This window comes from Zootoca vivipara, chromosome 17 (assembly GCF_963506605.1).
Source record: "Zootoca vivipara chromosome 17, rZooViv1.1, whole genome shotgun sequence".
Lineage (NCBI taxonomy): Eukaryota > Metazoa > Chordata > Lepidosauria > Squamata > Lacertidae > Zootoca > Zootoca vivipara.
Window position 1 is genome coordinate 39,511,018 of NC_083292.1, and position 24,794 is coordinate 39,535,811.

The following is a 24,794-nucleotide window of genomic DNA, read 5'->3' on the forward strand; positions in this document are numbered from 1 at the left end:
GTGATTGGCCCAAGGTCACTCAACGAGCTTCGCAGCTGAGTGGGGATTCGAACCCTGGTCTCTAGTCCTGTAACCACAACGCCACGCTGGCTCGTTTGCATGCCCTTGGTTTTGACAGAGGATTAGACAAATTGATGGAGGGCAAGGCTATCAGTGGGTACAGCTGAGTTCACTGCCTGATGAGGTATGCTTCTAAATGCCAGTTGCTGGGATCGCAAGCAGAGACTGTTGCTGTTGTGCTCAGGTCTGGCTTACGGGCTTCTTCCCATTGGGGATTTTGGGAGGGGTCACTGAGAACAGAATGCTGAGTCCCCTTTGGCCAGAATCTGATCTGGCAGGGCTCTCCTGGCATCCCCATGGAACCTGCAGGTCCAGGAGCACTCTATCTGGATTCCTTGGTTCAAAGGGGAATTTGGCCACCGTGAGAACAGGATGCTGATAAATAGACCGTTGTCAGATGGGCACCTCAGTTCTCTCTCTCTCTCTTTTTTTTAGAATCATATTTATTTATTTTCCTTTCATCAGAATACAAACATTTACAGTTATACATTTTTACATTTTCCAATTCACATCTTCAACCCTCCTTTCTCAACAAAAGGGAGAAAGGTAGGGGGGGGGGGAGAAAGAAAAAGAAAGAAAGAAAAAAAAGAAAAAGAAAAAAGGGGAACAAATTACCGCACAAAAAGAAAAAAAAGGACAAAAAAAGAATAACGAATTATAATAATACAAATTAAAAGGACTTCCTGTTATCTCCGTCAGCATACTTTTTTCCTTTGTCGAATGTATATACAATCAGTACTATTTCTTTTTACCAGTGGTTTCACATTCCTATTGCTTTAATCCTCCTTTTTTTCCTACTAATGACCTTTTTTTTTTTGTTTCTACTCAAACGCTATCATTGGTATTTTGTTCTTACTATATTTCATAACGTATTTTTTATACCTATCCCATTTTTTCACGAATTCTTCTTTAACCTTTCCTCTCAGGCTATTCGTTAGTTGTGCCATTTCGGCAAATTCCTGGAGTTTATTTTGCCATTCTATAATTTTTGGGGCATCTTTTTCTTTCCATTTTTTGGCAATAACAATCCGTGCTGCTGCTAACGAGTATAAAAGGATTTCTCTTAACTGTGGTGGAATATCTTTCTGAAATGTAACACTCAATAAAAAGATCTCTGGTCTTTTTGGGATATTCTTTCCCAAGATTTTTTGAATCTCATCGTGGATTTTATCCCAAAATTTCTTAATGATATCACATGTCCACCACATATGAAATAGGTTTCCATCATTCCCTCCATACCTCCAACAAACATTTGCAATATTTTTTATACATTTTAGATAATCTAGAGGGTGTGAGGTGCCACCTGTAATTCATTTTAAGCATATTTTCTCTTATATTATAGTTTGATGTAAACTTCATATTAAATTTCCACAGATTTTCCCATTCCGCACTTGTAATCGGGTAACCACAGTCTTGTGCCCATTTAGTCATAGATACTGTAACCATTTCATCCATCACTTCGTAATCTAGCAGCAGCTTATACATTTTAGCTATGTTTTGTTTTGCCATTTAATATTTCTTTTTCAAATCTTGAGCCCTCTCTTTGAAACCCTATTTGTTTGTCTTTTTTAAATAATTCACTTAATTGATGGTAATCCAGCCATGTATTTAAATGTTCTCTTATTTCTTCATATTTTTTAATTTTCAATTGTCCTCCTTCTTCTATTATGATCATATTGTAGGTTATCCATTTGTCTTCCATATTTGATCTTTTTGGTGTTATAGCCTCCATTGGAGATAGCCATCTGGGAATTTTTGGTTCAAGGTATTTACGATATTTATCCCATGTTTTTAACAGTGCATTTCTGATTATGTGGTTTGTAAATTTCCTATGTACCTTCCCTTTATTGTAGTAAAGGTAAGCGTGCCATCCAAACCTCGCTTCATGTCCCCCTAGATCTAATATATCAACATTCTTTAGCAGGCACCAATCCTTTAGCCACGTTAAGCAGGAAGCTTCATAATAAAGCCTGAGGTCTGGGAGGCCGAAGCCTCCTCTTTCCGGGAGGTCAATAAGTAGTCTATGTTTGACCCTCGGCCTTTTGCCTTGCCAAAGAAATTTTGACAGCTCTTTCTGCCACTTATCAAACATAGTTGTCCTTCCAATAATTGGTATAGTTTGAAATAAATATAACAATTTAGGAAGGACTTTCATCTTTATGACCGCGATCCTGCCACAGAAAGATAGTTTGAGCCTGCTCCAAATTTCAAGATTTTTTTTTATTTCTTCCCACTTCCTTGTATAATTATCTTCAAACAAATTAATATTTTTTGGAGTCAGCGTTATCCCCAGATATTTTAATTTAGGGTAGATTTTTAACTGGGTAACCTTTTGTATTTCTTCTTTCTCCAATTGTGACATGTTTTTTGCCAAAAGTTTAGTCTTATTGTAATTTAATTTAAATCCCGAAACTGTACCGTATTCTTGTATTATATCCAGAACTTTTGTTAGACTTTGTTTGGGATTTTCCACCGTAACAATGAGATCGTCCGCAAACGCTCTGAGTTTATAATTTTAAAATCCCTAACGTTATGCCTTTAATTTCCTTCTCCTCCCTTATTTGTTTACATAAAACCTCTAATGTTAAAATAAATATTAAGGGGGACAGGGGGCACCCCTGTCTTACCCCTTTGTTTATCTCACATTCTTGAGTTACGTTTCCATTTATTATGAGTTTGGCTTTTTGTTTTGTATAGATTGTGTTAATTCCATTTATAAATTTCTCCCCAAAATCCGTTTGGTGGAGTAGGCCTTTCATAAAGTCCCAAGAAACACGGTCAAAAGCTTTTTCGGCGTCGACCGCCATGAATATGGCAGATTTATTTATTTTTATATCCAAATATTCTAGCAAGTTTACAATATTTCTGGTGTTATTTGAAATACGCCTACCTGGAAGGAAGCCTGCCTGATCTTCATTGATAACATCACAGAGAACTTTTTTTGCTCTTTGTGCCAAAATATATGCATATAACTTATAATCATTGTTAAGGAGCGCAATTGGTCTATAATTTGTTACCTCTTGTTGATCCGTTCCCTGCTTGGGTATTAGAGTTATAAAACTCTCCTTCCACCTCAGTTCTCTCAAAGGGAATAGTTCGCCTTTCATGCCACGATGGGGCTACTGCTCTTGTTTTGATATAATCTATGTGAAATCACATGCGCAGCCATGCAGTATATATCACGTTTTCTTTCCGCTTTGTTTGTACAGTAATTAGACTGAAGTCATGTTGCGGCCTGCTTCCCCAGTCTGCAAGAATAAAACCTTCCTTGACGCAACTTTCTGAGCTGTGTTTTATTCTAGCCCTCTCAGCTCTGGTCCACAGCAATAAGTTAGGGCTATCCTCCTCCCCGGGTTTTCCCCACTTTCTGTCATTGTGGACAAAAACACCTGTAACCGTCAGGCAGAAATTCAACTGGTGCACCCTTCCCCTGGCACAGAAGTCTCTACCTGCAGAGTGGATGTCTGCAGCTGCTAGACAGGAGTGCCCCGGGTTCAAAATCGAAGGCACTGCTTTGCTCTTAATAGGGCTGTCGCCTGATTTAAACAGAGCTTTATTAATTGATCTTGGAAAAGGTATTATCTGTTCCTTGTTTGAAATGCACCAAATGAAGGCCCTATCTGTCCTATCTATCTATCTATCTATCTATCTATCTATCTATCTATCTATCTATCATCCTTCTGACCACAACCATTGCCTCCCCCATATATTTTTTTACACGCTAATTCATTTTATTGAAAGCAGGTTTAGATCAACGTGAGAGGCAGTTGCGGTTTCCAAGACAAACACTGCCATGAGCCAAAAACTAACACATTTAATTTTTTTCCCACCCCCAAACTGGAATAAATTTGGATAAATTTGGCTCAGTTCCTCTTTTAACGAAGGAGCTCCCTCGCCTGCGCGTCTTGAAACAGTGTGCCAACCAGAACAGCCATTTTTCACAATCTGCACCTCTCCAGATTTTGCAACGCCCTCCTCTAAGCCACCAAAAATGTATATAAAAATGCAGGTGTTATTTTGGTCTTATTTCTTTCTTTCATTAAGTTATATCCCACCTTTTTTTTTTCTCCAAGGGGATCAGAGTGGTATCCGTAATTCTCTCCCTCATTTAATCCCCATAACAGCCCCTGTGAGCAAGATTAGGCTGAGAGGCAATGACTGTCACTCCCAGTGAGTTTCATGGCCATGTGCAGAATTTGAACCCTGGTCTCCCAAGTCCTAGCCTTGACACTCTTAACTGCTACTCCAATTAGGGGTGTGTTGCAGTTCTATGCTTCTATGAAATACATGGTGCAAATGTGGCCCTATGGCCCTATCTAGCTGTGATTCGGCACCCAGCCACAATTACCTGAGCAGATAATAGTATTAGCGGTGCTCAGTGTTTTCAGTCCAAAGGCGATCCGTCTCCATGTGTGTGGTCTGGCGGTGAAAGCCTCGCCTGTTACATTTCTGCCTGACGCTTCAAAGCAACAGGGGCCTCTGCCTGTTTACTTTACGAGCTGCTCCCTTTTCAGGTGGTTTTCCCACAGCGGCCTTTTCCTCCTTCGAGACTTTCTGAGGAAACATTTACCCAGGCACCTGGGCCCCACGACATCACCACATACCTGGTTGCTGGGAGACGCCCGAGAGCTGAGAAATGGGGCATCTGGGTTCGACATCAGTGGCACATAGGCCAGGGCTTGGATTCGGGTGGTTTGAGGACCTGGCGGAGCCGGTTCGAGGCCTGGCTGCAACTGGTTCCCACAAACATACCCAATTATTCTGACATGCTGCTCTCAGGAGAGGCTTCCCCCAAGGCCACCTCTGCAGCCTCCCTCGGTTCAGAAGCCTTCGGCGCTCTCTGCTGCAGTTTTTATAAACGCTGAACCCTGAGCCGACAGCATGCTAGGAGCTGTCCAGGACGGGTGCCGCCTCATCTGTTCTGCTCAGGCTCTTAGCCCAGGGAAACAGATCTCAACCAGGTCGTTGTTTTGCTGGGTTTACAAGGAAGGCTTGGTGGCAGGACACCTGCCTGGCATGCAGAAGGCTTCCAACAGAAACCAGTCCTTTGTTCAGAATCTTGAGGACTAGGGACTTGTGTCTTTTTTAGGGGAAGGGCTCCGTGGCAGGACACCTGCTTGGCAGGCAGAAGGTCCCAGGTTCGATCCTCAGTGGCCTCTCCAGGTAAGGCCAGGAATGTCTCCTGTCTGAAACCCTGGAGAGCTGCTGCCCGTCAGTGTGGACACACCAGAGCTGGCTGGATGCAGGGGTCTGACTTGGGAAAAGCGGCTTCCTCTATCACTAACTGAGTCAGGCCTTTCTTCAGATCCCTGAGGACTGGGATCATAGAAAGGTAGAGTTGGAAGAGACCCCCGAGGGCCATCTAGTCCAACCCCCTGCAATGCAGGAATCTCAGGGAGTTGTGCTGACATCAGCAGGTGAGAATATTCACCACCTTCATTTCCCGGTTCTCGAAGAAGGATTGCGGCTGTGTGTGTGTTGTTCTCCCTGGTCAGTTGGCAACCCAAGAAGGGAAGATGCAGCTAGACATCGCAGCAACAAGGCTGATATCAGATTTCTCGCAGCTCCAGTTTATCACCTCCCAAATGCGGAAGTTGGGACTTTGCCAAAACCCACCTTTGGAACAAACAACGGTTGATCAAACAAGGCGGAGAAAGGAAAAGCCACACCTTCTGACAGAGCAGCCGTGAATTTTCCAGGACAGACGGAACTCCATGCCACATGAAAGCATCCCCTGTCGCCCAGAGGCACAAGTGTAACTCAAATGAATAGCCAGAATCTGAGGCTCCTTCCAGAAGCTCATGGCTTAGACAACACCCCTTTGGGAAGGAATCCAACAAAAGGATGACTAATCCCCCCCTTTTTAACACAAGGGAAATGGAGACAAGCAAGGTACATACTACATACCATGAGTCAGTGGCGCAGAGCCCTGAAGAGACCCCCTGAGGGCATCCTGCTCTGATCCACCCAAAACACAAAGCTTCACCTGTGGGATTTCTGACACTAACACTCCAATACAAAACTTTTTTGAATTCTGCCTGTAACTTAAAGGCACAGAGCCTCTTTGCTGCCTTTTAAGGATGGCAGCCTTAGGGAATATCTGCACATCCTCAGAGGCACTCTTTGTCCTGAGGTTTGTTTATACTTCTCACACACTGAATGGGCTTAACGGCCGAGTGAGGATTTGAATCTGGGTCTCCCCGAGCCTAATAAGCCATATCCCAAAAATAAGCCATAGTGATAGGCACAGTTCTGGAGGGTGCCAAGGAAGAGGCGAGGCTGGATGCGTAATAAAAAATAAGACATCCCCTGAAAATAAGCCATAGTGTGTCTTGAGGAAAAATAAATATAAAAGTGTCTTATTTTCACGGGAGACACAGTACCTGTGGTTTATTTTAAACTATAAGTGACATAGAAAAAAATAGACAATTGAAGCGAATATCCCCCCCCCTTTTCTTTGTAAAGGTTTCTCTGCCTTGATATTATTTCTATTGGCTTTTCAATGAAAATGCCTATTATAAAATATTACCAAACAGAAATGGAATATAACATGAAATACACACACACAGTTTCCACTTTTTATTTTTATTCTACGTTGTTTAAAAATAATGTTAATTAGAAAAACGAAATACAAAAATAAAGCAGCCTATTTTCAAAGGGCCAGTTTGGACCCTGGGCAAGAGTCCCCTGTAACCTCCCAGGGCAGAAAGGAGAGAGAGAAAAAGGTGTCTCCGAGAAAGAAGAGCTTGGCAGGCAGACCAAGAAGAGGGAAGCAGGGTTGGGAAAGAGAGAGAAAGCAGATGACCTCTGCGCCTCTTCCGGCCTCCTTGTTGTGATCCTGTAAGCACCACCTTTGGCCAGATGTGGCCTGTATCCCGGGTGATTCACAGGGCAAAAATGACCTGCTCAGCCACCTGCGGTGATAGAAGCTCTCTTGAGACTGCAAAGGAATCGGTCTGTAATTGGACGCCTGGGTTTGCAGAGCTCACCTCCCTCCTGTTCAGGTGTGACATCATACCTGCGGTGAGGCGGAAAACATGACCATGTTGGGAATAGAGAAAGGGCGGCCTCAGTAGGATGAGGGAGCCAGCGAGGTTTGCTCTGATCTTCCCTAATTTGTGCAACAGTTCCATGTAGCTTTAGGTCCTCATTCACAACCATTCATATTATTTCTAGGTGAAACAAACACACACACACACACACACACACAGAGAGAGAGAGAGAGAGAGAGAAATTCACACCAGGCCAGAACTAATATTTTTATTAATCCATTCAAAACATTTTTTAACCCGCTGTTCACTGCTGGAAAAGCCTTCCAGGTCAGCTTGGAAGCATGAAGGGATAAGACAGACACGGCACAAAAGGAAAAGCGGTTGGGAGGGAGGAGGAAAAAGCAACGTGGTGCGGCAGCGGCAGCACGCAGGCCCATTTTACATCTGTGGAACACCGAGGCTCAGAGCTTGCCTGCAGTTAGAGCTGAGTCAAGAAAGGCTTTCTGGTCTACTGAGAAAGACTCGGCAGCCTGCTGCCAATCTACCAATTCCCCCTTTTGGAGGGGTTGCGAGGGAGGGGGCATCCCAGCAGCAGCAGATCCTTTGCATCCCAGAAGCTCCTTCCCTCAGGAGCAGGCAGGAGAAGGAAAGTGGCTTTGCTACATCTCAAATATCTAAAATCTGCCAAATGGCCCCAGTTATCAGCTGCTGAGGTAAGTGGAAAAATGTGGGCTGGGCTTGGAGCTGCTTGTGTTTGCCCAGCTGGTCAGGACAAAGTTCACATCCAATTCCACTGTGCAACTTTTCTAGGCACCCTTCACTCAAGCCTGAGTTTTCTTAGGAGGACCTGCAGAGATCGGCAGAGGTAGAAGGTCCCAGGGAGCTGGGGGAAGCTTTCCTGCCCGCCCTTCTGCTTCATCCTGTGGCTGATCTTCTGTATTTTTAAGAGCAAGCTGTCTTGCATAAGGATAGAATCATAGAATCGTAGTTAGGAGGGACCCCAAGGGTCATTCAGTCCAGCCCCTCTGCAATGCAGGAATGCTAGAGCATCCATGACAGACGGCCATCCAACCTCTGCTTAAAAACCTCCAAGGAAGGAGAGTCCACAACCTCCTGAGGAGGACTGTTCCACTGTTGAACAGCTCCTGACTTAGAAAGGTTTCTTCTGGACTTAGAAAGAGCTTCACCTGTTGAATTGTTGGCTGTTGAGCTGCTGTTTGTATGTGCTTTGTCCCTGAGCCTTATGGATGGAGGCTGGCTGCGAGGGACCATCCTCAAAGGAGATTTCGTTGCTCTCGTTCTCAGGGAAATCATACATTTAAAGCATCTGACACCCCCCCCCCGAATCATGAGAGCTGAAATTTACCCAGTTCCAAGCACCATTAACAAACGACATTTCCCAGGATTCTTGGTTTGTGAGATGTCCTTAGAATATAGAGTGTGTCTGTGTCCCTCCCTGACGCATTAAGACGTCTCGCATCTTCCTTCACCCTCTTCACAAAGCACCAGTGCTTCCCCACCCCCTAAAAAAATGGTAAGAGGTTTTGTTCAAAGTTCTCTGCCTGATCAGTTATCTAGTTTTTAACTGGAAGTTGTTGTAAAGGCAGGTTGGCGAATGTGCAGACTGAGCTGCCTTCAGCATATTTTAATGTGAATTTACCGAAGAATGAAGAAAAAGTTTCTAATAAAGTCTACTGTCCAAAAAAAAATAAAAAATGGTAAGAGGTACTGAAATAGCGCCCCTCAATGAGGCCAAACTTAGATTCACAAAATGTTTAGGGGTATGCGTCCCCCCAGAAAAAAGCACTGCAAAGCGTCGTTTTCCTGTGGAACTCCTGGCCACAAGAAGCCGACCTGGAGAGCCTAAAAGGTTTAGACAAATTCACATGGGGTGCAGAGAGGTCTCTCAACAACTACCAGCAGCAAAATGGAGATTCAGAGGCAATTCTGCTTTTGATTTCCAGGCCAGGTGGTGGTGGTGGAATGCCAGAGGGTTGTTGACCCTGTGCCCTGCCAGCGTCCGGCTGGCCACTGGGAAAATTCAACAGGAGGCTGGAAGGCCACCAATTGAGATGGCTTTAAAAGAGGATTGGAGAAGAAAGAGTGGGGAACCAGCAAGCAGAATTTGAACTCTGGTCAGGGTGAGAACCAAATGCTGAACTGGCTGGGTCCCCTTTGGCCGGATTCGGCAGGCTTTCCTTATGTTCTTAATTCTGGGAACCGTAGTTTACCCATGGGCAGATCTACAGTTCCCAGCACCCTTAAAAAAAACCCAACACATTTCCGCGGGAGAATGTGCTTTAATTCTGTAGTGTGGATGCATCCTCCCTGATGTGTTTGAGGACTTCCTTCCGCGACTGGGCCTCCATGATGTAATTTTGAGGGAATGTGGCAATTAGGAGGAGGAGGAGCAGCCCAAGGGAAGAATGGAACGCCTCTCTCAGCAGAGCTGGAGGTCGGACCGGCTCCTCAGCTCAGGCAGGTGAGGAGGAGAAGGAGCAGGAGAAGTTGTTGTTGACAGATGCTCCGAGCCGAAGAGGCGCTATGGCCTCCTGGAACCGTCCCAGGAGGCTCTCCATGCCGGCAGGAGGGATAGAGAGAAGCTGGCGGCACCCTCATCTCTGGGGCCCAGAGGAGAAGAGGAGGGTCTTCTGCCCCCAGGTGAGTCTTTGAAGGGGAAGGGGCTTCCCGCAGAGTCTGCTTGGTGACCTGGGTCGGCGACTGGCGGACCTTGTGCCAAATTTGGCCCAGGAGCGGCACAAGGATGGATGAATTGGATTGGCGATTTTGAAAGCGCAATCGATCCCCACAAAAAATATAGGAATTGTAGTTTGTCGAGACTGCTAGGAATTGTAGCTCTGTGAGGCGTGAACTAAAGTTTCTAGGATTCTTGAGGGGTAAAGGTAAAGGTAACCCTGACCGTTAGGTCCAGTCGCAGACGACTCTGGGGTTGCACGCTCATCTCGCTTTGCTGGCCGAGGGAGCCGGTGTTCGTCCGCAGACAGCTTCCGGGTCATGTGGCCAGCATGACAAAGCCGCTTCTGGCGAACCAGAGCAGCACACGGAAATTCCCGCTGTAGCGGTACCTATTTATCTACTTGCACTTTGATGTGCTTTTGAACTGCTAGGTGGACAGGAGCTGGGACTGAACAACGCTCACCCCGTTATGGGGATTCAAACTGCTGACCTCCTGATCAGCAAGCCCTAGGCTCAGTGGTTTAGGCCTGAGCGCAACCCGCATCCCTCTTGAGGGGTAGGTGGGTGCTTTAAATGTAGTTTGTCAGGGATGCTGGAAAATATAGCACTGTGAGGGGTGAACTGCAGTTTTTAGGATTCTTGGGGTTTAATCCATTTTCCATTAATTTCAGTGGGAAAGTTCGCTTCAGTTTATGAACAGACTTCCGTTCCAGAACCAATTGTGTTCATAAACCGAGGTATCACTGTACAGGGTTCTTTGGGGGGACAGTTGTGCAGGCAACTCTGGGAAGCAAAATTGTACTAGATGGAGATCTGTCAAGTGATTTGGGGCAAAGGAAGCTCACGGCTGACCCCTTGGGGAAAATCCGCTCCCATCTAGAAGTCGTCTCTGAAGTGGGATAAATGTTTCTCCTAGGTCTGTGAAGATGAGGCCAGATAGAGCCTCCCCAGCCAGGAGTGGTCTACCTGTGGGGAGCCCCTGGAGGTGTTCCCGCCTCAGAAAGGGGGTCTATCTGGCTGTTGGTATGGTGTGTGCTTTGGTAAGAGAGAGAAATATGTCTCTTCATTTTATATATTTCTCTCAGAGGAGGCTCTTGTAGGAACATTGGGAGCTGCTTACTCCTACCAAGTTAGACCAGGGGTTCATTTAGCTCAATATTGTCTACACTGACTGGCAGAGTCTATCCAGGGGTTTCAGGTAGGGAACATTCCCAGCCGTACCTGGAGATGCCGGGGATTGAACCCAAAATCTCCTGCATGCAGGGCAGCTGCCCTACTCATTTAGTTACAGTCTTTTCCTTAAAAAGAAATTAAGATTCCAGTCCTCAGCGTTTGAAATTTGGGGCTGATTTAAAAATAGGAAGACGATGGGAAGCTGTTTCGCAGCCCTACCAGGAGATGCCAGGAATTGAACCCAGAACCTTCTGCATTTAAGGTAGAAGCTCTATCCACTAAGCGGCAGTCCTTCTCCAGCAACATACTGCATTTGACAAGTATACAACCAATGTGCCTGTCTCCATAGACAGGCGAGCTGTACACCCATGTAGCTGCTCACCTCTAAGGTTCAACAACAAATGTTGTCACTCTTTCCCACAAGCGTTCGCAGCCATTCCCACAAGCGCTGGCCCACGGCTGGAAGCAGCTTGTGCTCAGTTTAATGCGCCAATGAGTCTTAAATTGAGCCCATGAGATGTGCTGGACAGAGTGTTGAACCAGGACCTGCGCATTGTCAGACTGCTTTAAAAGCTCCTGGCGACTCGAGACAGCGAGCCACGCTGCGATCGGCAGAAAACGGATGCCTGTTCCTGAAGCAATTTGACTTGGTAAGGCAGGAGTGGGGAACCTGCGGCCCTTCAGAGGCAGCGGCTGTGTAGTGGTTAGAGTGCCGGACTAGGGAGAGACCAGGGTTCAAACCCCCAGTCAGCCATGGAGCTTCGATGGCCCGGTCACGGCCTCTCAGCCTAGCCTACCTCACAGGGTTGTTGTGAGAAGAACCCTGGGATATCAATGTAATAAATAATGGAAATGAGTTATTTCAGGGCTTAAGATATGGTGGTAGCGATTGCACAGTTACCTGTTATGGAGGAGACTGTCCCCTGGGGCACCCAGGCTATTGGATGGATGGGGTGGCCTTGCACCCCAATAAACCCTCGTTCTGGGTATGCGTGTGTCAGAGAATGATACATATGTTTTGGTGTTGATTAAAAATGGAGTCTGTACGTGTGATTAATCCTCTGTAATTTGACTCATTTAATCAATTAAACAAATTAGCATTTGGACAAAACCTCAATATGTTTTAAAGATATTTAAGGACGCGTCTGCTGACAGGACGATGTGATAAGCAGAGACGCCCTCTCAAGGAAAAGGCATATTGATGGGCTTATCTTGAATTCTGGTAACTCAGGCAGATCTAAAGAAGCTGGCACAGCAGAAGGGGTGTAACTTGAACTCGGGGTCTGATTCATTTGAAAGAAACCAATTGTGTTTTTTTAAAAAGGAAAAGAAAAGAAAATACATTTGCATGTTGATGGAGAAGTATATTCAAATCACCTGGAGAAGGCAGTCAAATTTAGATAGGAAATATGTCATGAATATCCAACAAAGATTTGCAGGCTACAGACTATTTGGTGTGAAGACTGACAGGTGGAAACACTGAAAGGTTTTTTTTGGGGGGGGGGGGAGTATAGCTTTTCTATTTCATTTTTAACGAAAATGCATATAGTGCATATAAAAGAGAGAGAACAATCGTAGCAACAGATAACAGATGAAATTTAAAAGATGAAAAGCAAAACTATAAAACAAGATACCGAAGGGAATGAATCCAGCAAATGAAGGTTTTCTCCTTCTTAAACGTCCTCCTTTTAAAAAAAGTTCTCTCACCATTTCCATTTTTTAAAAGTACAAATCAACTTACAATAACATGAATATAACAATATTTCTCTATCTCTCTGTCTGATCTGGTGTAATACATATTGAGAGGGGAGCTTGCTATCTTTAATGCTCTTTAAGGATAATATTCAGTAGCTGCCTGTCCAGCAGAAAACTCACAGGTGAAACTTTTCCCCCTTAGCACAGAGCTGCCGTGAAGGGGATAAGCTGCACCTGAAGAATTTCTGCCTGCCCCACAAACAATGGCAGCCTCTGTTTCTTTTGGCCAAAGTTCCTGTTTCCTTTTTTATTCTGTGACTGTGCATGCACCATATATTTAAGGTACCCCTCCAATAATGTTGGGAACTGTAGTTTGTTACGGGAGCTGTGCACTTGCAGTGAAGGGCGAACTGCACTTACCAGGATTCTCGGGGTGGGAGGGATGTGTTTTGTGTTCACACCGCTCAAGTTCCTTCTCGGCCTCACCTAATTAAAATTCCTGACCTGTGCAGGACGTATTTAAATTTGTTTTGTTCTTTGTGTTGTTCCAAAATGTCATTGGCAATGACATTACCAATGCCTTGAGGGGGACAGGACTTCTTGATGACTTCCAGGATACAAGTTTCAATAATAGAGTTGCTCTTTCTTATATATTAGGTGTGTGTAACTGCTTTTGTTTTTTTAATGCCATTGTCTGCAAACCCATTCCCCATTGGTTGACCTTCTCTGATGACACAGAATGTTCAGCTGCCTCCTAAGGGCAGTTGCGGAATGCTGAAAAACGGATGGAACTGCCGAGAGTCCACAGGTGGGAAATTAGTATGGTATTTCTGGGGCCAGAAACAGTTTTATGAAGGGAGGAATATAAAATATGGCACAGAGGCAAGGAGATCTCTTGAAGCGGAGCTGAGGAGTCTAGGGGCTTGGGATAAAATGAAGGGGGTGTTAGGACAGGTTGTGTGTGCCAGCAAGGGATTCAGAGAGGTATAGAGGACTGAATTTCACACTGGTAACAAGCCAGATCTTTGGTTTCCATAATATTTCTTGGATCAAGGAAGAAACTTAGAACAGGGAATAAGCTGCGTAAACACATTTTAAGCATATAGCAGTAATCCTGGGAACTATAGTTTACCCCTGACAGAGCTACAATTCTCAGCACCCTTAACAAACTACAGTACAATTCTTTTTTCTTCGGTTTGTGTGTGTGTGCTTTAAAGGTGCTTTATAGCAAGACCACTAACTGAAACCCCAGAGAGGAAACCAGTGTAGGCAATACAGTATGAAGCTAGGCAGAACATTGGCCTGACTAGGTATAAGACCTTGTTGTTGTTGTTGTTTAGTCGTTTAGTCGTGTCCGACTCTTCGTGACCCCATGGACCATAGCACGCCAGGCACTCCTGTCTTGCACTGCCTCCCGCAGTTTGGTCAGACTCATGTTCGTAGCTTCGAGAACACTGTCCAACCATCTTGTCCTCTGTCGTCCCCTTCTCCTTGTGCCCTCAATCTTTCCCAACATCAGGGTCTTTTCCAAGGATTCTTCTCTTCTCATGAGGTGGCCAAAGTATTGGAGCCTCAGCTTCACGATCTGTCCTTCCAGGGAGCACTCAGGGCTGATTTCCTTAAGAATGGATAGGTTAGGTATAAGACCTAGATAAGGCTTTCTAGAGCAGCCCTATATTCAGGAACCATGAGGACTAGCATCAACCATGAGGACTTGACAGACACAAAGACACACAGCCGTTTGCAATAGACAAAAGCGCCAGGCCTAGCTTTATTGCTCAAACCCCGATGTTTATTTAAGGAGCAAATGCAGGGTTTCTCGCTCTCTTTTCTTTTTTTAAAAAAGGGGGTGTTTCTAGTCCTCATGATCTGCAGGGGGGCAAAAACAAATTAGTGATGAAACTGCAAGGAGCTTTTCCTAAGGGTTGAGCCGGAGTAAAAGCAAACAAAAACCCTTACCCAATTCTGGCAGGGTGAGCCCTGTAATTTATCCTTAACTCTCAGGAGTGTGTCCCTCACACAAGCGCTGGCCTTTCCTTACATCAACAAACCGGAACAGAGAATAAAAAGACACGGATGTGTTCACATCAAAGAACTTTATTCCTGTCCTGGGTTTTCTCTTGCCTCTCCTCCCGGCCCTACCCAGTCCGTGTGTGTTTGAGATCTGCTGCCCAAGGGGCACTGCTAGGAACTATGCCTTATTATCCCTTAAATATAATAGTTAAGTTTCCAGTTCTCATGGTTTTGGTTATATGGCAGATTTAAATATGAACACTCGGAGTGTAGTGTATCTTGATTTCAGTGTGGTTTTTGACAAAGTCCCCCATGATATTCTTGTGAGGAAGCTGGTAAAATGTGGGTTGAATGAGGTAACTGTTAGGTGGATTTGTAGCTGGCTGGCTGACCGAACCCAAAGAGGACTCATTCATGGTTCCTCGTCACCCTGGGGGAAAGTGACAAGTGGGGTGCTGCAGGGTTCTGTCCTGGGCCTGTCGTTGTTCAATGTCTTTATAAATGACTTGGATGAAGGAATTGAAGGATGCTCATCCAATTTGCAGATAATGCTAAACTAGGAGGGGTAGATAATGCCGCAGAAGACGGAATCAGAATTCAAAATCACCTTAACAGATCGGAGAACTGGGCACAAGCTAACAAAATGTACATATTTCAAAAAGGGCAAATGTCAGGTTCTGCACTTAGGCAGGAAGAACCAGATGCACAAATACAGGATGGGGGACACCTGGATTGCCAGCAGTACATGTGAAAAGGATCTAGGGGTCTTGGTGGACCCACAAGCTCAACGTGAGTCCACAGTGTGATGCAGCAGCCAAAAAAAAAAAAAAAAAGTAACACTATTAAAGGCTGCCTCAACAGAAGTCTAGTGTCCAGATCAAGGAAAGTCATAGTCCCACTCTATTCTGCCTTGGTCAGACCACACTTGGAGTCCTGTGTCCAGTTCTGGGCACCACAATTTAAGAAGGATGTTGACAAGCTGGAACATGTGCAGAGGAGGGTGGCTGAGATGATCAAGGGTCTGGAAGCCTTATGATGAATGGTTGAAGGAGCTGGGTATGTCTAGCCTGGAAAAGAGGAGACTGAGAGGAGATGTGATCTCCATCTTCAAATATCTCAAGGGCTGTCACATGGACAGAGGGAGCCAGCTTGTTTTCTCCTTCTCTGGAGGTTAGGGCTCAAGGCTCTTGTCCAGCCCGTTAGTGAAATAAGACACCAAACCAGCCCATTCACCGCTGCACTTTCTGATGTAAAGGCGAAATAAGAGCTGTGTTTCATCAGCAAATTGATGACAATGCACTCCAAATCTCCGGATGACCCCGCTCAGCAGATTCAGATCGATGACCACTGACTTGGAGAGCTTTAAAAGAGCATTGGATGAATACAGGGAGGAGGGGGACGGCTATCAAGGACTACTAGCCTTGGTAGCTATGTTCTGTAGGATCCTAAATGGGAAGATCATATTCTGCATAGAGTTGGAAGGGATCCCTGAGGACCATCTAGTCCAACCCCCCCCAATGCTGCAATGTGTAGCTGTCCCTTATGGACACTGTAAGAACAGGATGCGAGACTAGGTGGGACTTTGGCTTAACCCAACAGGGCTCCTCAGATGTTCTTATGGAACCTCCAGCTCCAGAGGAAGTCTGTCTAGATTTTTGGGTTCTTAGGGGCACTTGGCCACTGTGAGAACAGGTGGCTGGCCTGATCCAGCCAAAGGTCTCTTCTTACATTCTTAGCAGCATGGGGGGTGGGGTGGGAGGACTGACTCCTGGAGTGTAGGCCCCCATTTTGAAGGCTCCAGGGGGTCAGGAGCCTTCAAGGCAGGGCGGATTCCCAGTGGTATGGAAAGCCACGGAGAGAATCTGCAGACTCACACTCTCTGCCGCTGGTGTGACCTACGGGCATGGATGGGTGGGCAGGGGGTGGAGAATGGGCACAGCTGAACAAAGCTTGCCTCGCAGCAGGTGCATTTAACATGTGATGGGCCACTCAAGAGAGAGAGAAATGGTGACCCTCATTTGGCTCCTGCCCAGAGTACATCCTGAGGGCATGTGGCCCTGGTCAGAAAAACAAAACCTATTGGCCACTGTTGAGCTCAGGCTTCAGGGCCTGGGAGCAAACTTGCACAGGCTGTCCTTGCCAAGCTGCAGTCCTGGGTTTATGGGCCAACGATGGCGCCAAGCGGCCACCTTCCATGTCAGGTCGGTGGAGATGTGCCTGAAGGAGATTGCTTGATAGCATGGGCAAAATGCCCTCTGCAAATGCTCTTGAGATGTGGTGCTTGGTGTTTCTACTTTATATAGTTAGTTATGTTCATGATCACATTTATACCCCACGTTTCCTCCAAGGAGCTCAAGGGAAGTCCATATGCTTCTTCCCCCCCTCCCTGGGATTCTCAATACAACCCTGCGAGGTAGGTTTGGCTGAGAGGTTGTGACTGAAGCAACGTCACTCAGTGTGGGCTTCATGTGGCTGTGTGGGGATTAGACACGCCCAGATCTTAGTCCAGCACTCTAACCACTATACAACACTGTTGCATATATGTATATGTGTGTGTGAATTGATTCATAGATTCATAGAATTGTAGAGTTGGAAGGGACCCCAAGGATCATCTAGTCCAACCCCCTGCAATGCAGGAATCGTTTGCCCAATGAGGGGCTCAAATCCAAAACCCTGAGATTGAGTTTCATGTTCTAACAGCTGAGCTATTTCCTCCTTTGTTTCCACACACAGACAAGCCGAGTGAGTTGTTTTGTGTGTCTCTGACTGATGCTGTTTGCATGCTGTATCTGGAATCTATGAAAACAAAAGCAGTCCCTGAGCAAAGCAGTCTACCTGTAAACTACCTGAGCCTGGAAGGTAGCTTACAATACAGTGCACTCAGTAACTAATGCATGACTATTACTAATAATTATAAAGGCTAATAAATAACAATTACAATTGTAATTTTTAAATAAAATTTTAATTTCTTAATTCTGTTTATTAATAATCACAATAAGTAGCCAAAACTTTTTAATAATAATGAGTTTATAAGTAATTATTAATTGGCTAATAGCCAATAATTAATAATTACTGAAAAGATTAAAATGAATTATTATTTACTGAAGGTTGGATCACTGAGGACGGCAGGCATCCTGACTCTAGAGGCAATTCCCTGCCCTGAAACGTTTGCAGACTTTCCCACGTCGCCGCCACTCTTTATACATGAGACTAACCAATTAGTTAATAAATAAATACATTGCAAATATAGTAATATAAAGGGACAAACCAAGTGCGCATGTGCGGGAGAAAAGGAGTTGGGTGGGGAAGGGGGCGGAGCCTAAGGAGTGGCTGAGCGGCGACGGACAAAAGAATGACGGCAAAGGTGGGCGGGCCTGGAGAGCGCGCGGAGGCGTGGCCAGCGTGAGGGGAGAGACGCTACAGAACGAAGGGATGGGCGTGTCCAGCTCTCACGGGCGAGTGAGTGGGGCATAGGGAGGAGACGAAGGGGTGTAGTCGAGGCAGCAGGGGCGTGGAAAGGGGCGTGACCGGTATATAAAGAGCGGGCGTGGCCGGATGCTCCTTTAGTCGTAAGGAAGCGTCGCCGGGAGCGGAGTTGGCAGAGAAGGCAGGCTGCAATGAACGGGGCGAGGAGCCTTTGCACGCTGGTGGATTTGCAACCAGAGGGAGAGAACCCGGTAAGCGACTAGTGGGCTCCTCTGCACCTTTTCAGCCTCCCCTGTTCGAGGCTTTATATATAATAATCAAACTTTCAAATAAAGCTTGTCCCGCAGCAAGTATTTTAATTTTTAATATCATTTTAAAAATTTCCTTACAGTTTGTAAAACATCATTCCTTGGTAACTTTATTTGCTTTTTAAAAAAACTCATTTTGAAAAAGGACTTTAGGTTGCTAAGTGTTACTCAGAGTAGGTCCACTGAAATTTATGAACCTGAATTAATCGTGTTTCCTAAATGGGTCTACTCTGAGGAGCATCGAATTAACACCCTTTAAAAGTGATGTGCCCTATTGATACTTAAAAGGAAAGAAAAAGAAAATGAAGCATTGCGATTGTTTACAGGTAGGTAGCCGTGTTGGTCTGAGTCTAAGTAAAATAAAAAAATTCCTTCAGTAGCACCTTAAAGACCAACTAAGTTTTTATTTTGGTATGAGCTTTCGTGTGCATGCACACTTCTTCAGATACCACATTGCGATTGTGTGTTTTTAAATGCAGTACTATACTGTATTTTAGAATAACGCGGCGTGCGAGATGTAAAAAGAAAACGACTGTGAGAAAGATACCGTAAACAAGTCCGTTCTAAATCAAAATCAGATTGTAATGCAATACTAAAAGCAGCCAGAAGTGTACAGTAGATCTCTAATATGTGTTTGGCAGATTAAGGTTGAACCCTATAAACACTTGGACTGTAATCTTGTCCCTGGGAGTACAACTCCTTGCACCTTATCGGAGCTTACTTCTGAGTAGACCTGTGTAGGATCGCACTGTTAGTTGAGAGTACATCTGGCACTCAGTTAAATAAGTATAAGATTGTGCTGTGTGGTGGTTACTCTTAATGTAAATACTAGCTGTTGCTCATAGCACTTTGTAAAGGTTTCCTCTGAGCATGTGCAGCCGGCCCTTATGTGAACAAGTTCCAGACATATGTATTTGTTAGTCTCTGTCTGTCTTTTTTTTGCAAGTCACCCCTAAGAGGTTACAGGTTTTTTGGCTGGGGGGGGGGAGGAATGGTATCCACAATTTTGGGCCATAAAGCTCATATTTGGTGTGGAAGAGACTACTAGGGACACATTTTTTTTGGTGGGGTTTTAGTCTGAACCTGTATAAAAGTCAAGTAGACTCAAGATTTAAAGAATAACCCTTGATTGGTCATGCACACACCAGTATCTATTGCTTCAAACCTAAGTTTGATTGCTTGGAAGTAACTCCCCATGGAATTCTGTAGGTGTAGCTAGGATCACTGCCTATATGTATGCATGAGAGTTCTGATCGGATTGCTTCTTCCTTGGGTGTCCTATTTTTAAAAAAGGAGAAAAGCAAACTATGTTTTAAAGAAATTCATAGGATACGCTCCTTTGTAAGGTGGCGGCTATATTTTTTACTAATATTCTTGCGGTGACTTAATATTTGAGAGGCTCAACAGTTTTGAGAAGTATTATTTTACAGGGGGATCTGTGCAAAATGTCAAAGGCAGTGGCTAGATTTAGGACATCATTGCCTTGCTTCAGTTGAACAAGGATTCCCCAAATGGTTTTGTCATCTGGCCGTAACATTGACCGTTGGATGCGAGGAAGGAAAGCTTTTGTGTGCCCATTTTGCAGGTAGCAGTGGGGGAAATAAAGGCCAGGAGAAAATGACTTCCCTCAGGCCACGTGATGAGTTTGTGAGGACTGCCAATGTTCAGCGCAGTTGTGTTTTGCTTTTTGTCATAGTGAATTTTGTTGTATGAAGTAGCCCGGAGGTGACATCTATTCTGTAGGTTTGTGAGGTTGCAGTTACTAAAGGCCTCTCTCCTAGGACTTACTTTAGGGCAGGGTGGATAAAAATCAATGAATTTTTTTAAAAATAAAAAAAAATCGGGTTTTTTATTTACAGTAAATAGGAATTTTTTTGGTTTAAATCTGATTTTTAAAATAAAACGCTTTTGGAGGAAAAATCTTTCTAAATGTAGTTTTCTATTTAGGTTACATTATAGTCCAAAGGCTATTCATCAGGAAATAAGGATTTGTTTTAAGTTTTTCATGTGTGCTAAAACTCGGTCTATTTTTTTTTAAAAAAAGTTTAACCGCATCGGTTAACAAACATGGATACATTTGCTATAATGTTATTGCTTTAGTTAAATAAATTGTTTAAATTGTTATTAAGGAAATGATTATTTTTCTCCTTCCAATAAAAAGTATGGCAGAAAAGTTGTCCAAATATAAACAGTTAACTTACTAAACCTCACAATAATTTCATAATTATCTGCCTATGTATTTCTAATAGTAAAACCAAATCAGTAATTTTTGATGTAACTGTGAAAACTACTCTGAAAAGTTATTATTCCAAACATGAAACCTTCATTTAAATAGATTTGTTTTAAATCGGATCCACCCTGTTTTAGGGACTTTCCCACCATTACCTATCATGTGCACAGGCCGTGCAGTGATCATCTCTCTCTGGTGAGTTTGGGGATTTCCCATCTCCCACTTCACCCCAATAAAATTCTTAAAGCAGGATAATAATAATAATAATAATTTATTATGTATACCCCGCCCATCTGGCTGGGTCTCCCCAGCCATCCCCGTGACTCTTTAAATCCCAGGGTGGATTTAGTTGTCGGGGTCTGGGAGTCAGTGACAGAGGCTTGGCTTGCTTGCAGGTTTTCCAACATCTTACTACTTTTTGGGTCTCGTTTCCTGGGTGCCCGAGAAGCAGTAGAAAGTTGAACATGATTTAGTGTGCACACACACGAAAGCTCATACCAATGGCAAACTTAGTTGGTCTCTAAGGTGCTGCTGGAAGGAATTATTATTATTATTAGGATTTAAAATTGTTATCTGAAGGAATTGCAGGTTGGCTGTTTTGACACGTGCAACCTCTCTGGGATACGGTAGCACCAATAATGGCATGATGATGCCCCTCCTGGCTGCCTCCAAGAGGAAAAGGGTTGCTTATCTGATGTCTCCGCTGGGAGATGAGGAGGGCAAATTAATCAGATGTTCCTGAAATAGGCCTTTTTGGGGAAGGAGGGCGGAGTAGTAGGAGTTGAAAGGATGGATGGTGGAAAAATATTTTTTTAAAATTAACGCACGTTCAGGCGGATGTTAATGTCTCGCACTTTTGCAAAACAGAGTTGGTGTCTGTTGTGTTCGTTAATTTACTTATTTAACGGAATTTGTGTGCCACTTAATTGCAAATAGAACCTCTTACAGCTACCGTACATAGAATTGTAAACTGCCCAGGTTGGTCTGACCCAAGAGCTAAATTTACCTGTGTTTACTCTCCTTAGAGAGGTAGGTAGGTCATTGTAGTTCACCTGCCTCTATCTCTTCTTCCTTGTCTTGTTCTCTTTCTCTACCATTTTTTTTCTTATCTGGTTTTGCAGATTCCTCTGCCCACCCAAATTCTTGAAATTGCTGAATCAAAGCATGAACTTTGACCATCTTGCAAATCTCATCCTTCACCTTAAAAGGCCAAGAAAATGAGTTTTTCCCTCCCAACCTTGTCCTTGGCTTAATTTACTGCTCATTCCTTTTCTGGGTCTTGGCATTTTAAAAAAGTAGAACAACAACAAAACTCTGAACGAGAGTTTTTCCCTCTTTCTTTAATGAGTAGCTGTCGTTTGAATCACCCACTGGATAAAAATTTGGGCATTTGACCCAGCAAAAAAGAAAGAAAGATTTATTCCTTTGACCAGTCAGGTAACAGTGAAGTACAGTATCTTGCAATTTATTATTGTTGGAATGGAAATGTGATTTAAACTGTTTAAAGTTTTAAATAATCAGCAGGCTTAGCCAGGTAGGCGGAACACAAAAACAAAGTAGCTAACTCTGGTTCAGAAGCAAAGGAATTCAGCTCCTTTTTATTCAATGTTCCAACTTTGCACAACACTCCCTAAGGCTTGGAATAAATAAACAGATCATGACACGCGTTTTTTATTTGATCCTGGAACACAGAATCTGCTTCAAGTCAATTTTTAAAGAAAGGCTATTAAGCCAAATAAAGCAAACAGCAGGCTTTTTTAAATAAAAAAGCAAAACCTGAAACAAAGGCTGTTTTTGCTAAGTAGACAGCAGTCCACTTTGTCAAGCCTCATAGAATATTTGACTGCTGGCAAATTGACCGCATTTAAGTGGTCAGTTGGCTGGTGTACAAACCCTAATTTTAAGCTGAAGGAGGAAGGCTTCTGAGTGGATTTTATCAGGGGTCAGCAAACTTTTTCAGCAGGGGGCCGGTCCTCTGTCCCTCAGACCTTGTGGGGGGCCGGACTATATTTTGGGGGAAAATATGAATAGATTCCTATGCCCCACAAATAACCCAGAGATGCATTTTAAATAAAAGGACACATTCTACTCACGTAAAAACATGCTGATTCCCAGACCGTCCGCGGGCCGGATTTAGAAGGCGATTGGGCCGCATCCGGCCCCTGGGCCTTAGTTTGGGAACCCTGATATATATGGTGCTGAGAGAGTGATAAAAGGTCAAAGGGCGCACCCATCTCTTCTGGTTAGAAACTTTCAGCATCATTGCTTACCTTTAGGAAACCACCTGCAAGGCTTTGGCTTTCAGATACCTGTAGGATGTTTTAATCCTGCCTTTTAAAAACACAATTGTCGTTTTGTTCTGTTTTATGCTGGTTTTTAATGTTTGCTTGTTGCTTTTGAGTTGGCTTTGTTTTTTTGTTTTTTGTTTAAAAGACAAATAAGTTTTTTAAAATGTAAATAAGCAACTGGAACGCTTAGCTAGGATGCAACTCTCATCTGCCTTCCCCAAGGATGGCCGTTCCCTGCCCACTCCTAAAAAAAACAGTGTTTTGCCAGGGACGTATTGTGTGATCATTGGGAAGGAAAGTTACCTGTTTTTATCTCCTGTGACCCTTTGTTCTTATTAGGCAGGGTTGAGAATGTGTGAACTCCTGGCTTATCACAGACTTCTGAAATGGCATCTTTGTGACTCAAATTTCATTTGGAAAACATCTTTTTTAAAAACAATTTTTAGTTTGCAAGACATGGGTTGCGTTCAGACGTGGGGTTTTTGTGTTTGCTAGTTTTCCTGGTTATAAATTGTAGCGCTTACGTCTAGATTTCCAGCATTCTGTTTACATTGCAATGCCTTGCGTTAGAAAACACTGTCCTTTTTAAAATCAGTTTACCGCCACATCACGCTGAATTTTAAATGGTGCTAAAGAACTGCAGGCCACTGTTGTGCCCTGAATTTTGTCACTGCAAGTTTTCAACAGCCTTGCAAATGCCCCCTCTCCTACAAGAAATGATTAAGGCCGAAATTAGAGCTAAAATTCCACTGACTCTCAGGACTCTAGTGAGGTATTTTAAAATTCCTAGGCAGGGTCATAACAATAGCATTCCTCCTCCCTGCAGGGTGGATTTATAAACCGCTTCTCCCACCCTTCCCCAGCTTGAGTTCTTGTGGAAAGGGATTGTTTTGGCAATTCTTATTTTCATCAGTTGTGTGCTAAGCCCATCCCAAACCTGTTATAAGATCCCAGCATCTCTTGTTTTGGGACGAGCCAGTTTTGTGGTTACTGTGTGAACGTATCAACGTTCTAGCAACCGAGGGGGCCTTAGTGGTGACGTCACAGACGCTGTCCACTAGGTGCCTGTGGCCTTTCTGCAATTACAACCTGGATCACAAGAGCCTTGCTAGCTGAGGAATGAATCAACTTTTCACAGTAGCAATACATTGAGGGTTAAATGCTGCAGGGAGAAAATGACCACTCACCCCCCCCCCCCAATGGAAGTAACCTCTTGGAGGAAAGCTCCAGGTTTCCATTTCACAGTAAGCAACTGTCAGACATTTGGGGAAATCCCTCTTAATATACAGTACTCTGCGCACATCTTCCACTGCCTCCCGCAGTTTGGTCAGACTCATGTTGGTGGCTTCGAGAACACTGTCCAACCATCTCGTCCCCTTCTCCTTGTGCCCTCCATCTTTCCCAACATTAGGGTCTTTTCCAGGGAGTCTTCTCTTCTCATGAGGTGGCCAAAGTATTGGAGCCTCAGCTTCAGGACCTGTCCTTCCAGTGAACACTCAGGGCTGAATCTGATTTCCTTCAGAATGGATAGGGTTGATCTTCTTGCAGTCCATGGGACTCTCAAGAGTCTCCTCCAGCACCAGAATTCAAAAGCATCAATTCTTCGGCGATCAGCCTCAATAAGAGGTTCTTTAATTCCTCCTCACTTTCTGCCATCAAGATTGTGTCATCGGCATATCTGAAGTTGTTGATATTTCTTCCAGCAATCTTAATTAGTGCCTTTTTAACTGGTGAGTGTTGGAAAATACCACCTGCATCAAAATCTCCACTTAATCACCGTATTTTTCCGCGTATAAGACTAGGTTTTCCCCCTAAAAATAATGTCAAAAATTAGGGAGTGTCTAATACATGGCGATTCCATGTGCTGCTCTGGTTTGCCAGAAGCGGCTTTGTCATGCTGGCCACATGACCT

The 24,794-nt window shown here is 44.2% G+C and overlaps 1 protein-coding gene across 3 annotated transcripts in view; it reads left to right on the forward strand.

Moving 5' to 3' along the window:
• The first annotated feature begins 9,548 nt into the window (after positions 1-9,548).
• TUFT1 (tuftelin 1) overlaps positions 9,549-24,794 on the forward strand; it is a 35,705-nt gene continuing 20,459 nt past the window's right edge. The window contains exon 1 of one of the 3 annotated variants that reach the window (XM_035098462.2): positions 9,549-9,713. In XM_035098462.2, coding sequence (XP_034954353.1) covers positions 9,597-9,713 — 117 coding nt within the window. In that variant the 5' untranslated portion in view covers positions 9,549-9,596. Of the gene's footprint in view, positions 9,714-18,184; positions 18,308-24,794 lie in introns of those variants that run through there. The other 2 variants (XM_035098461.2, XM_035098463.2) reach the window with 2 other exon arrangements.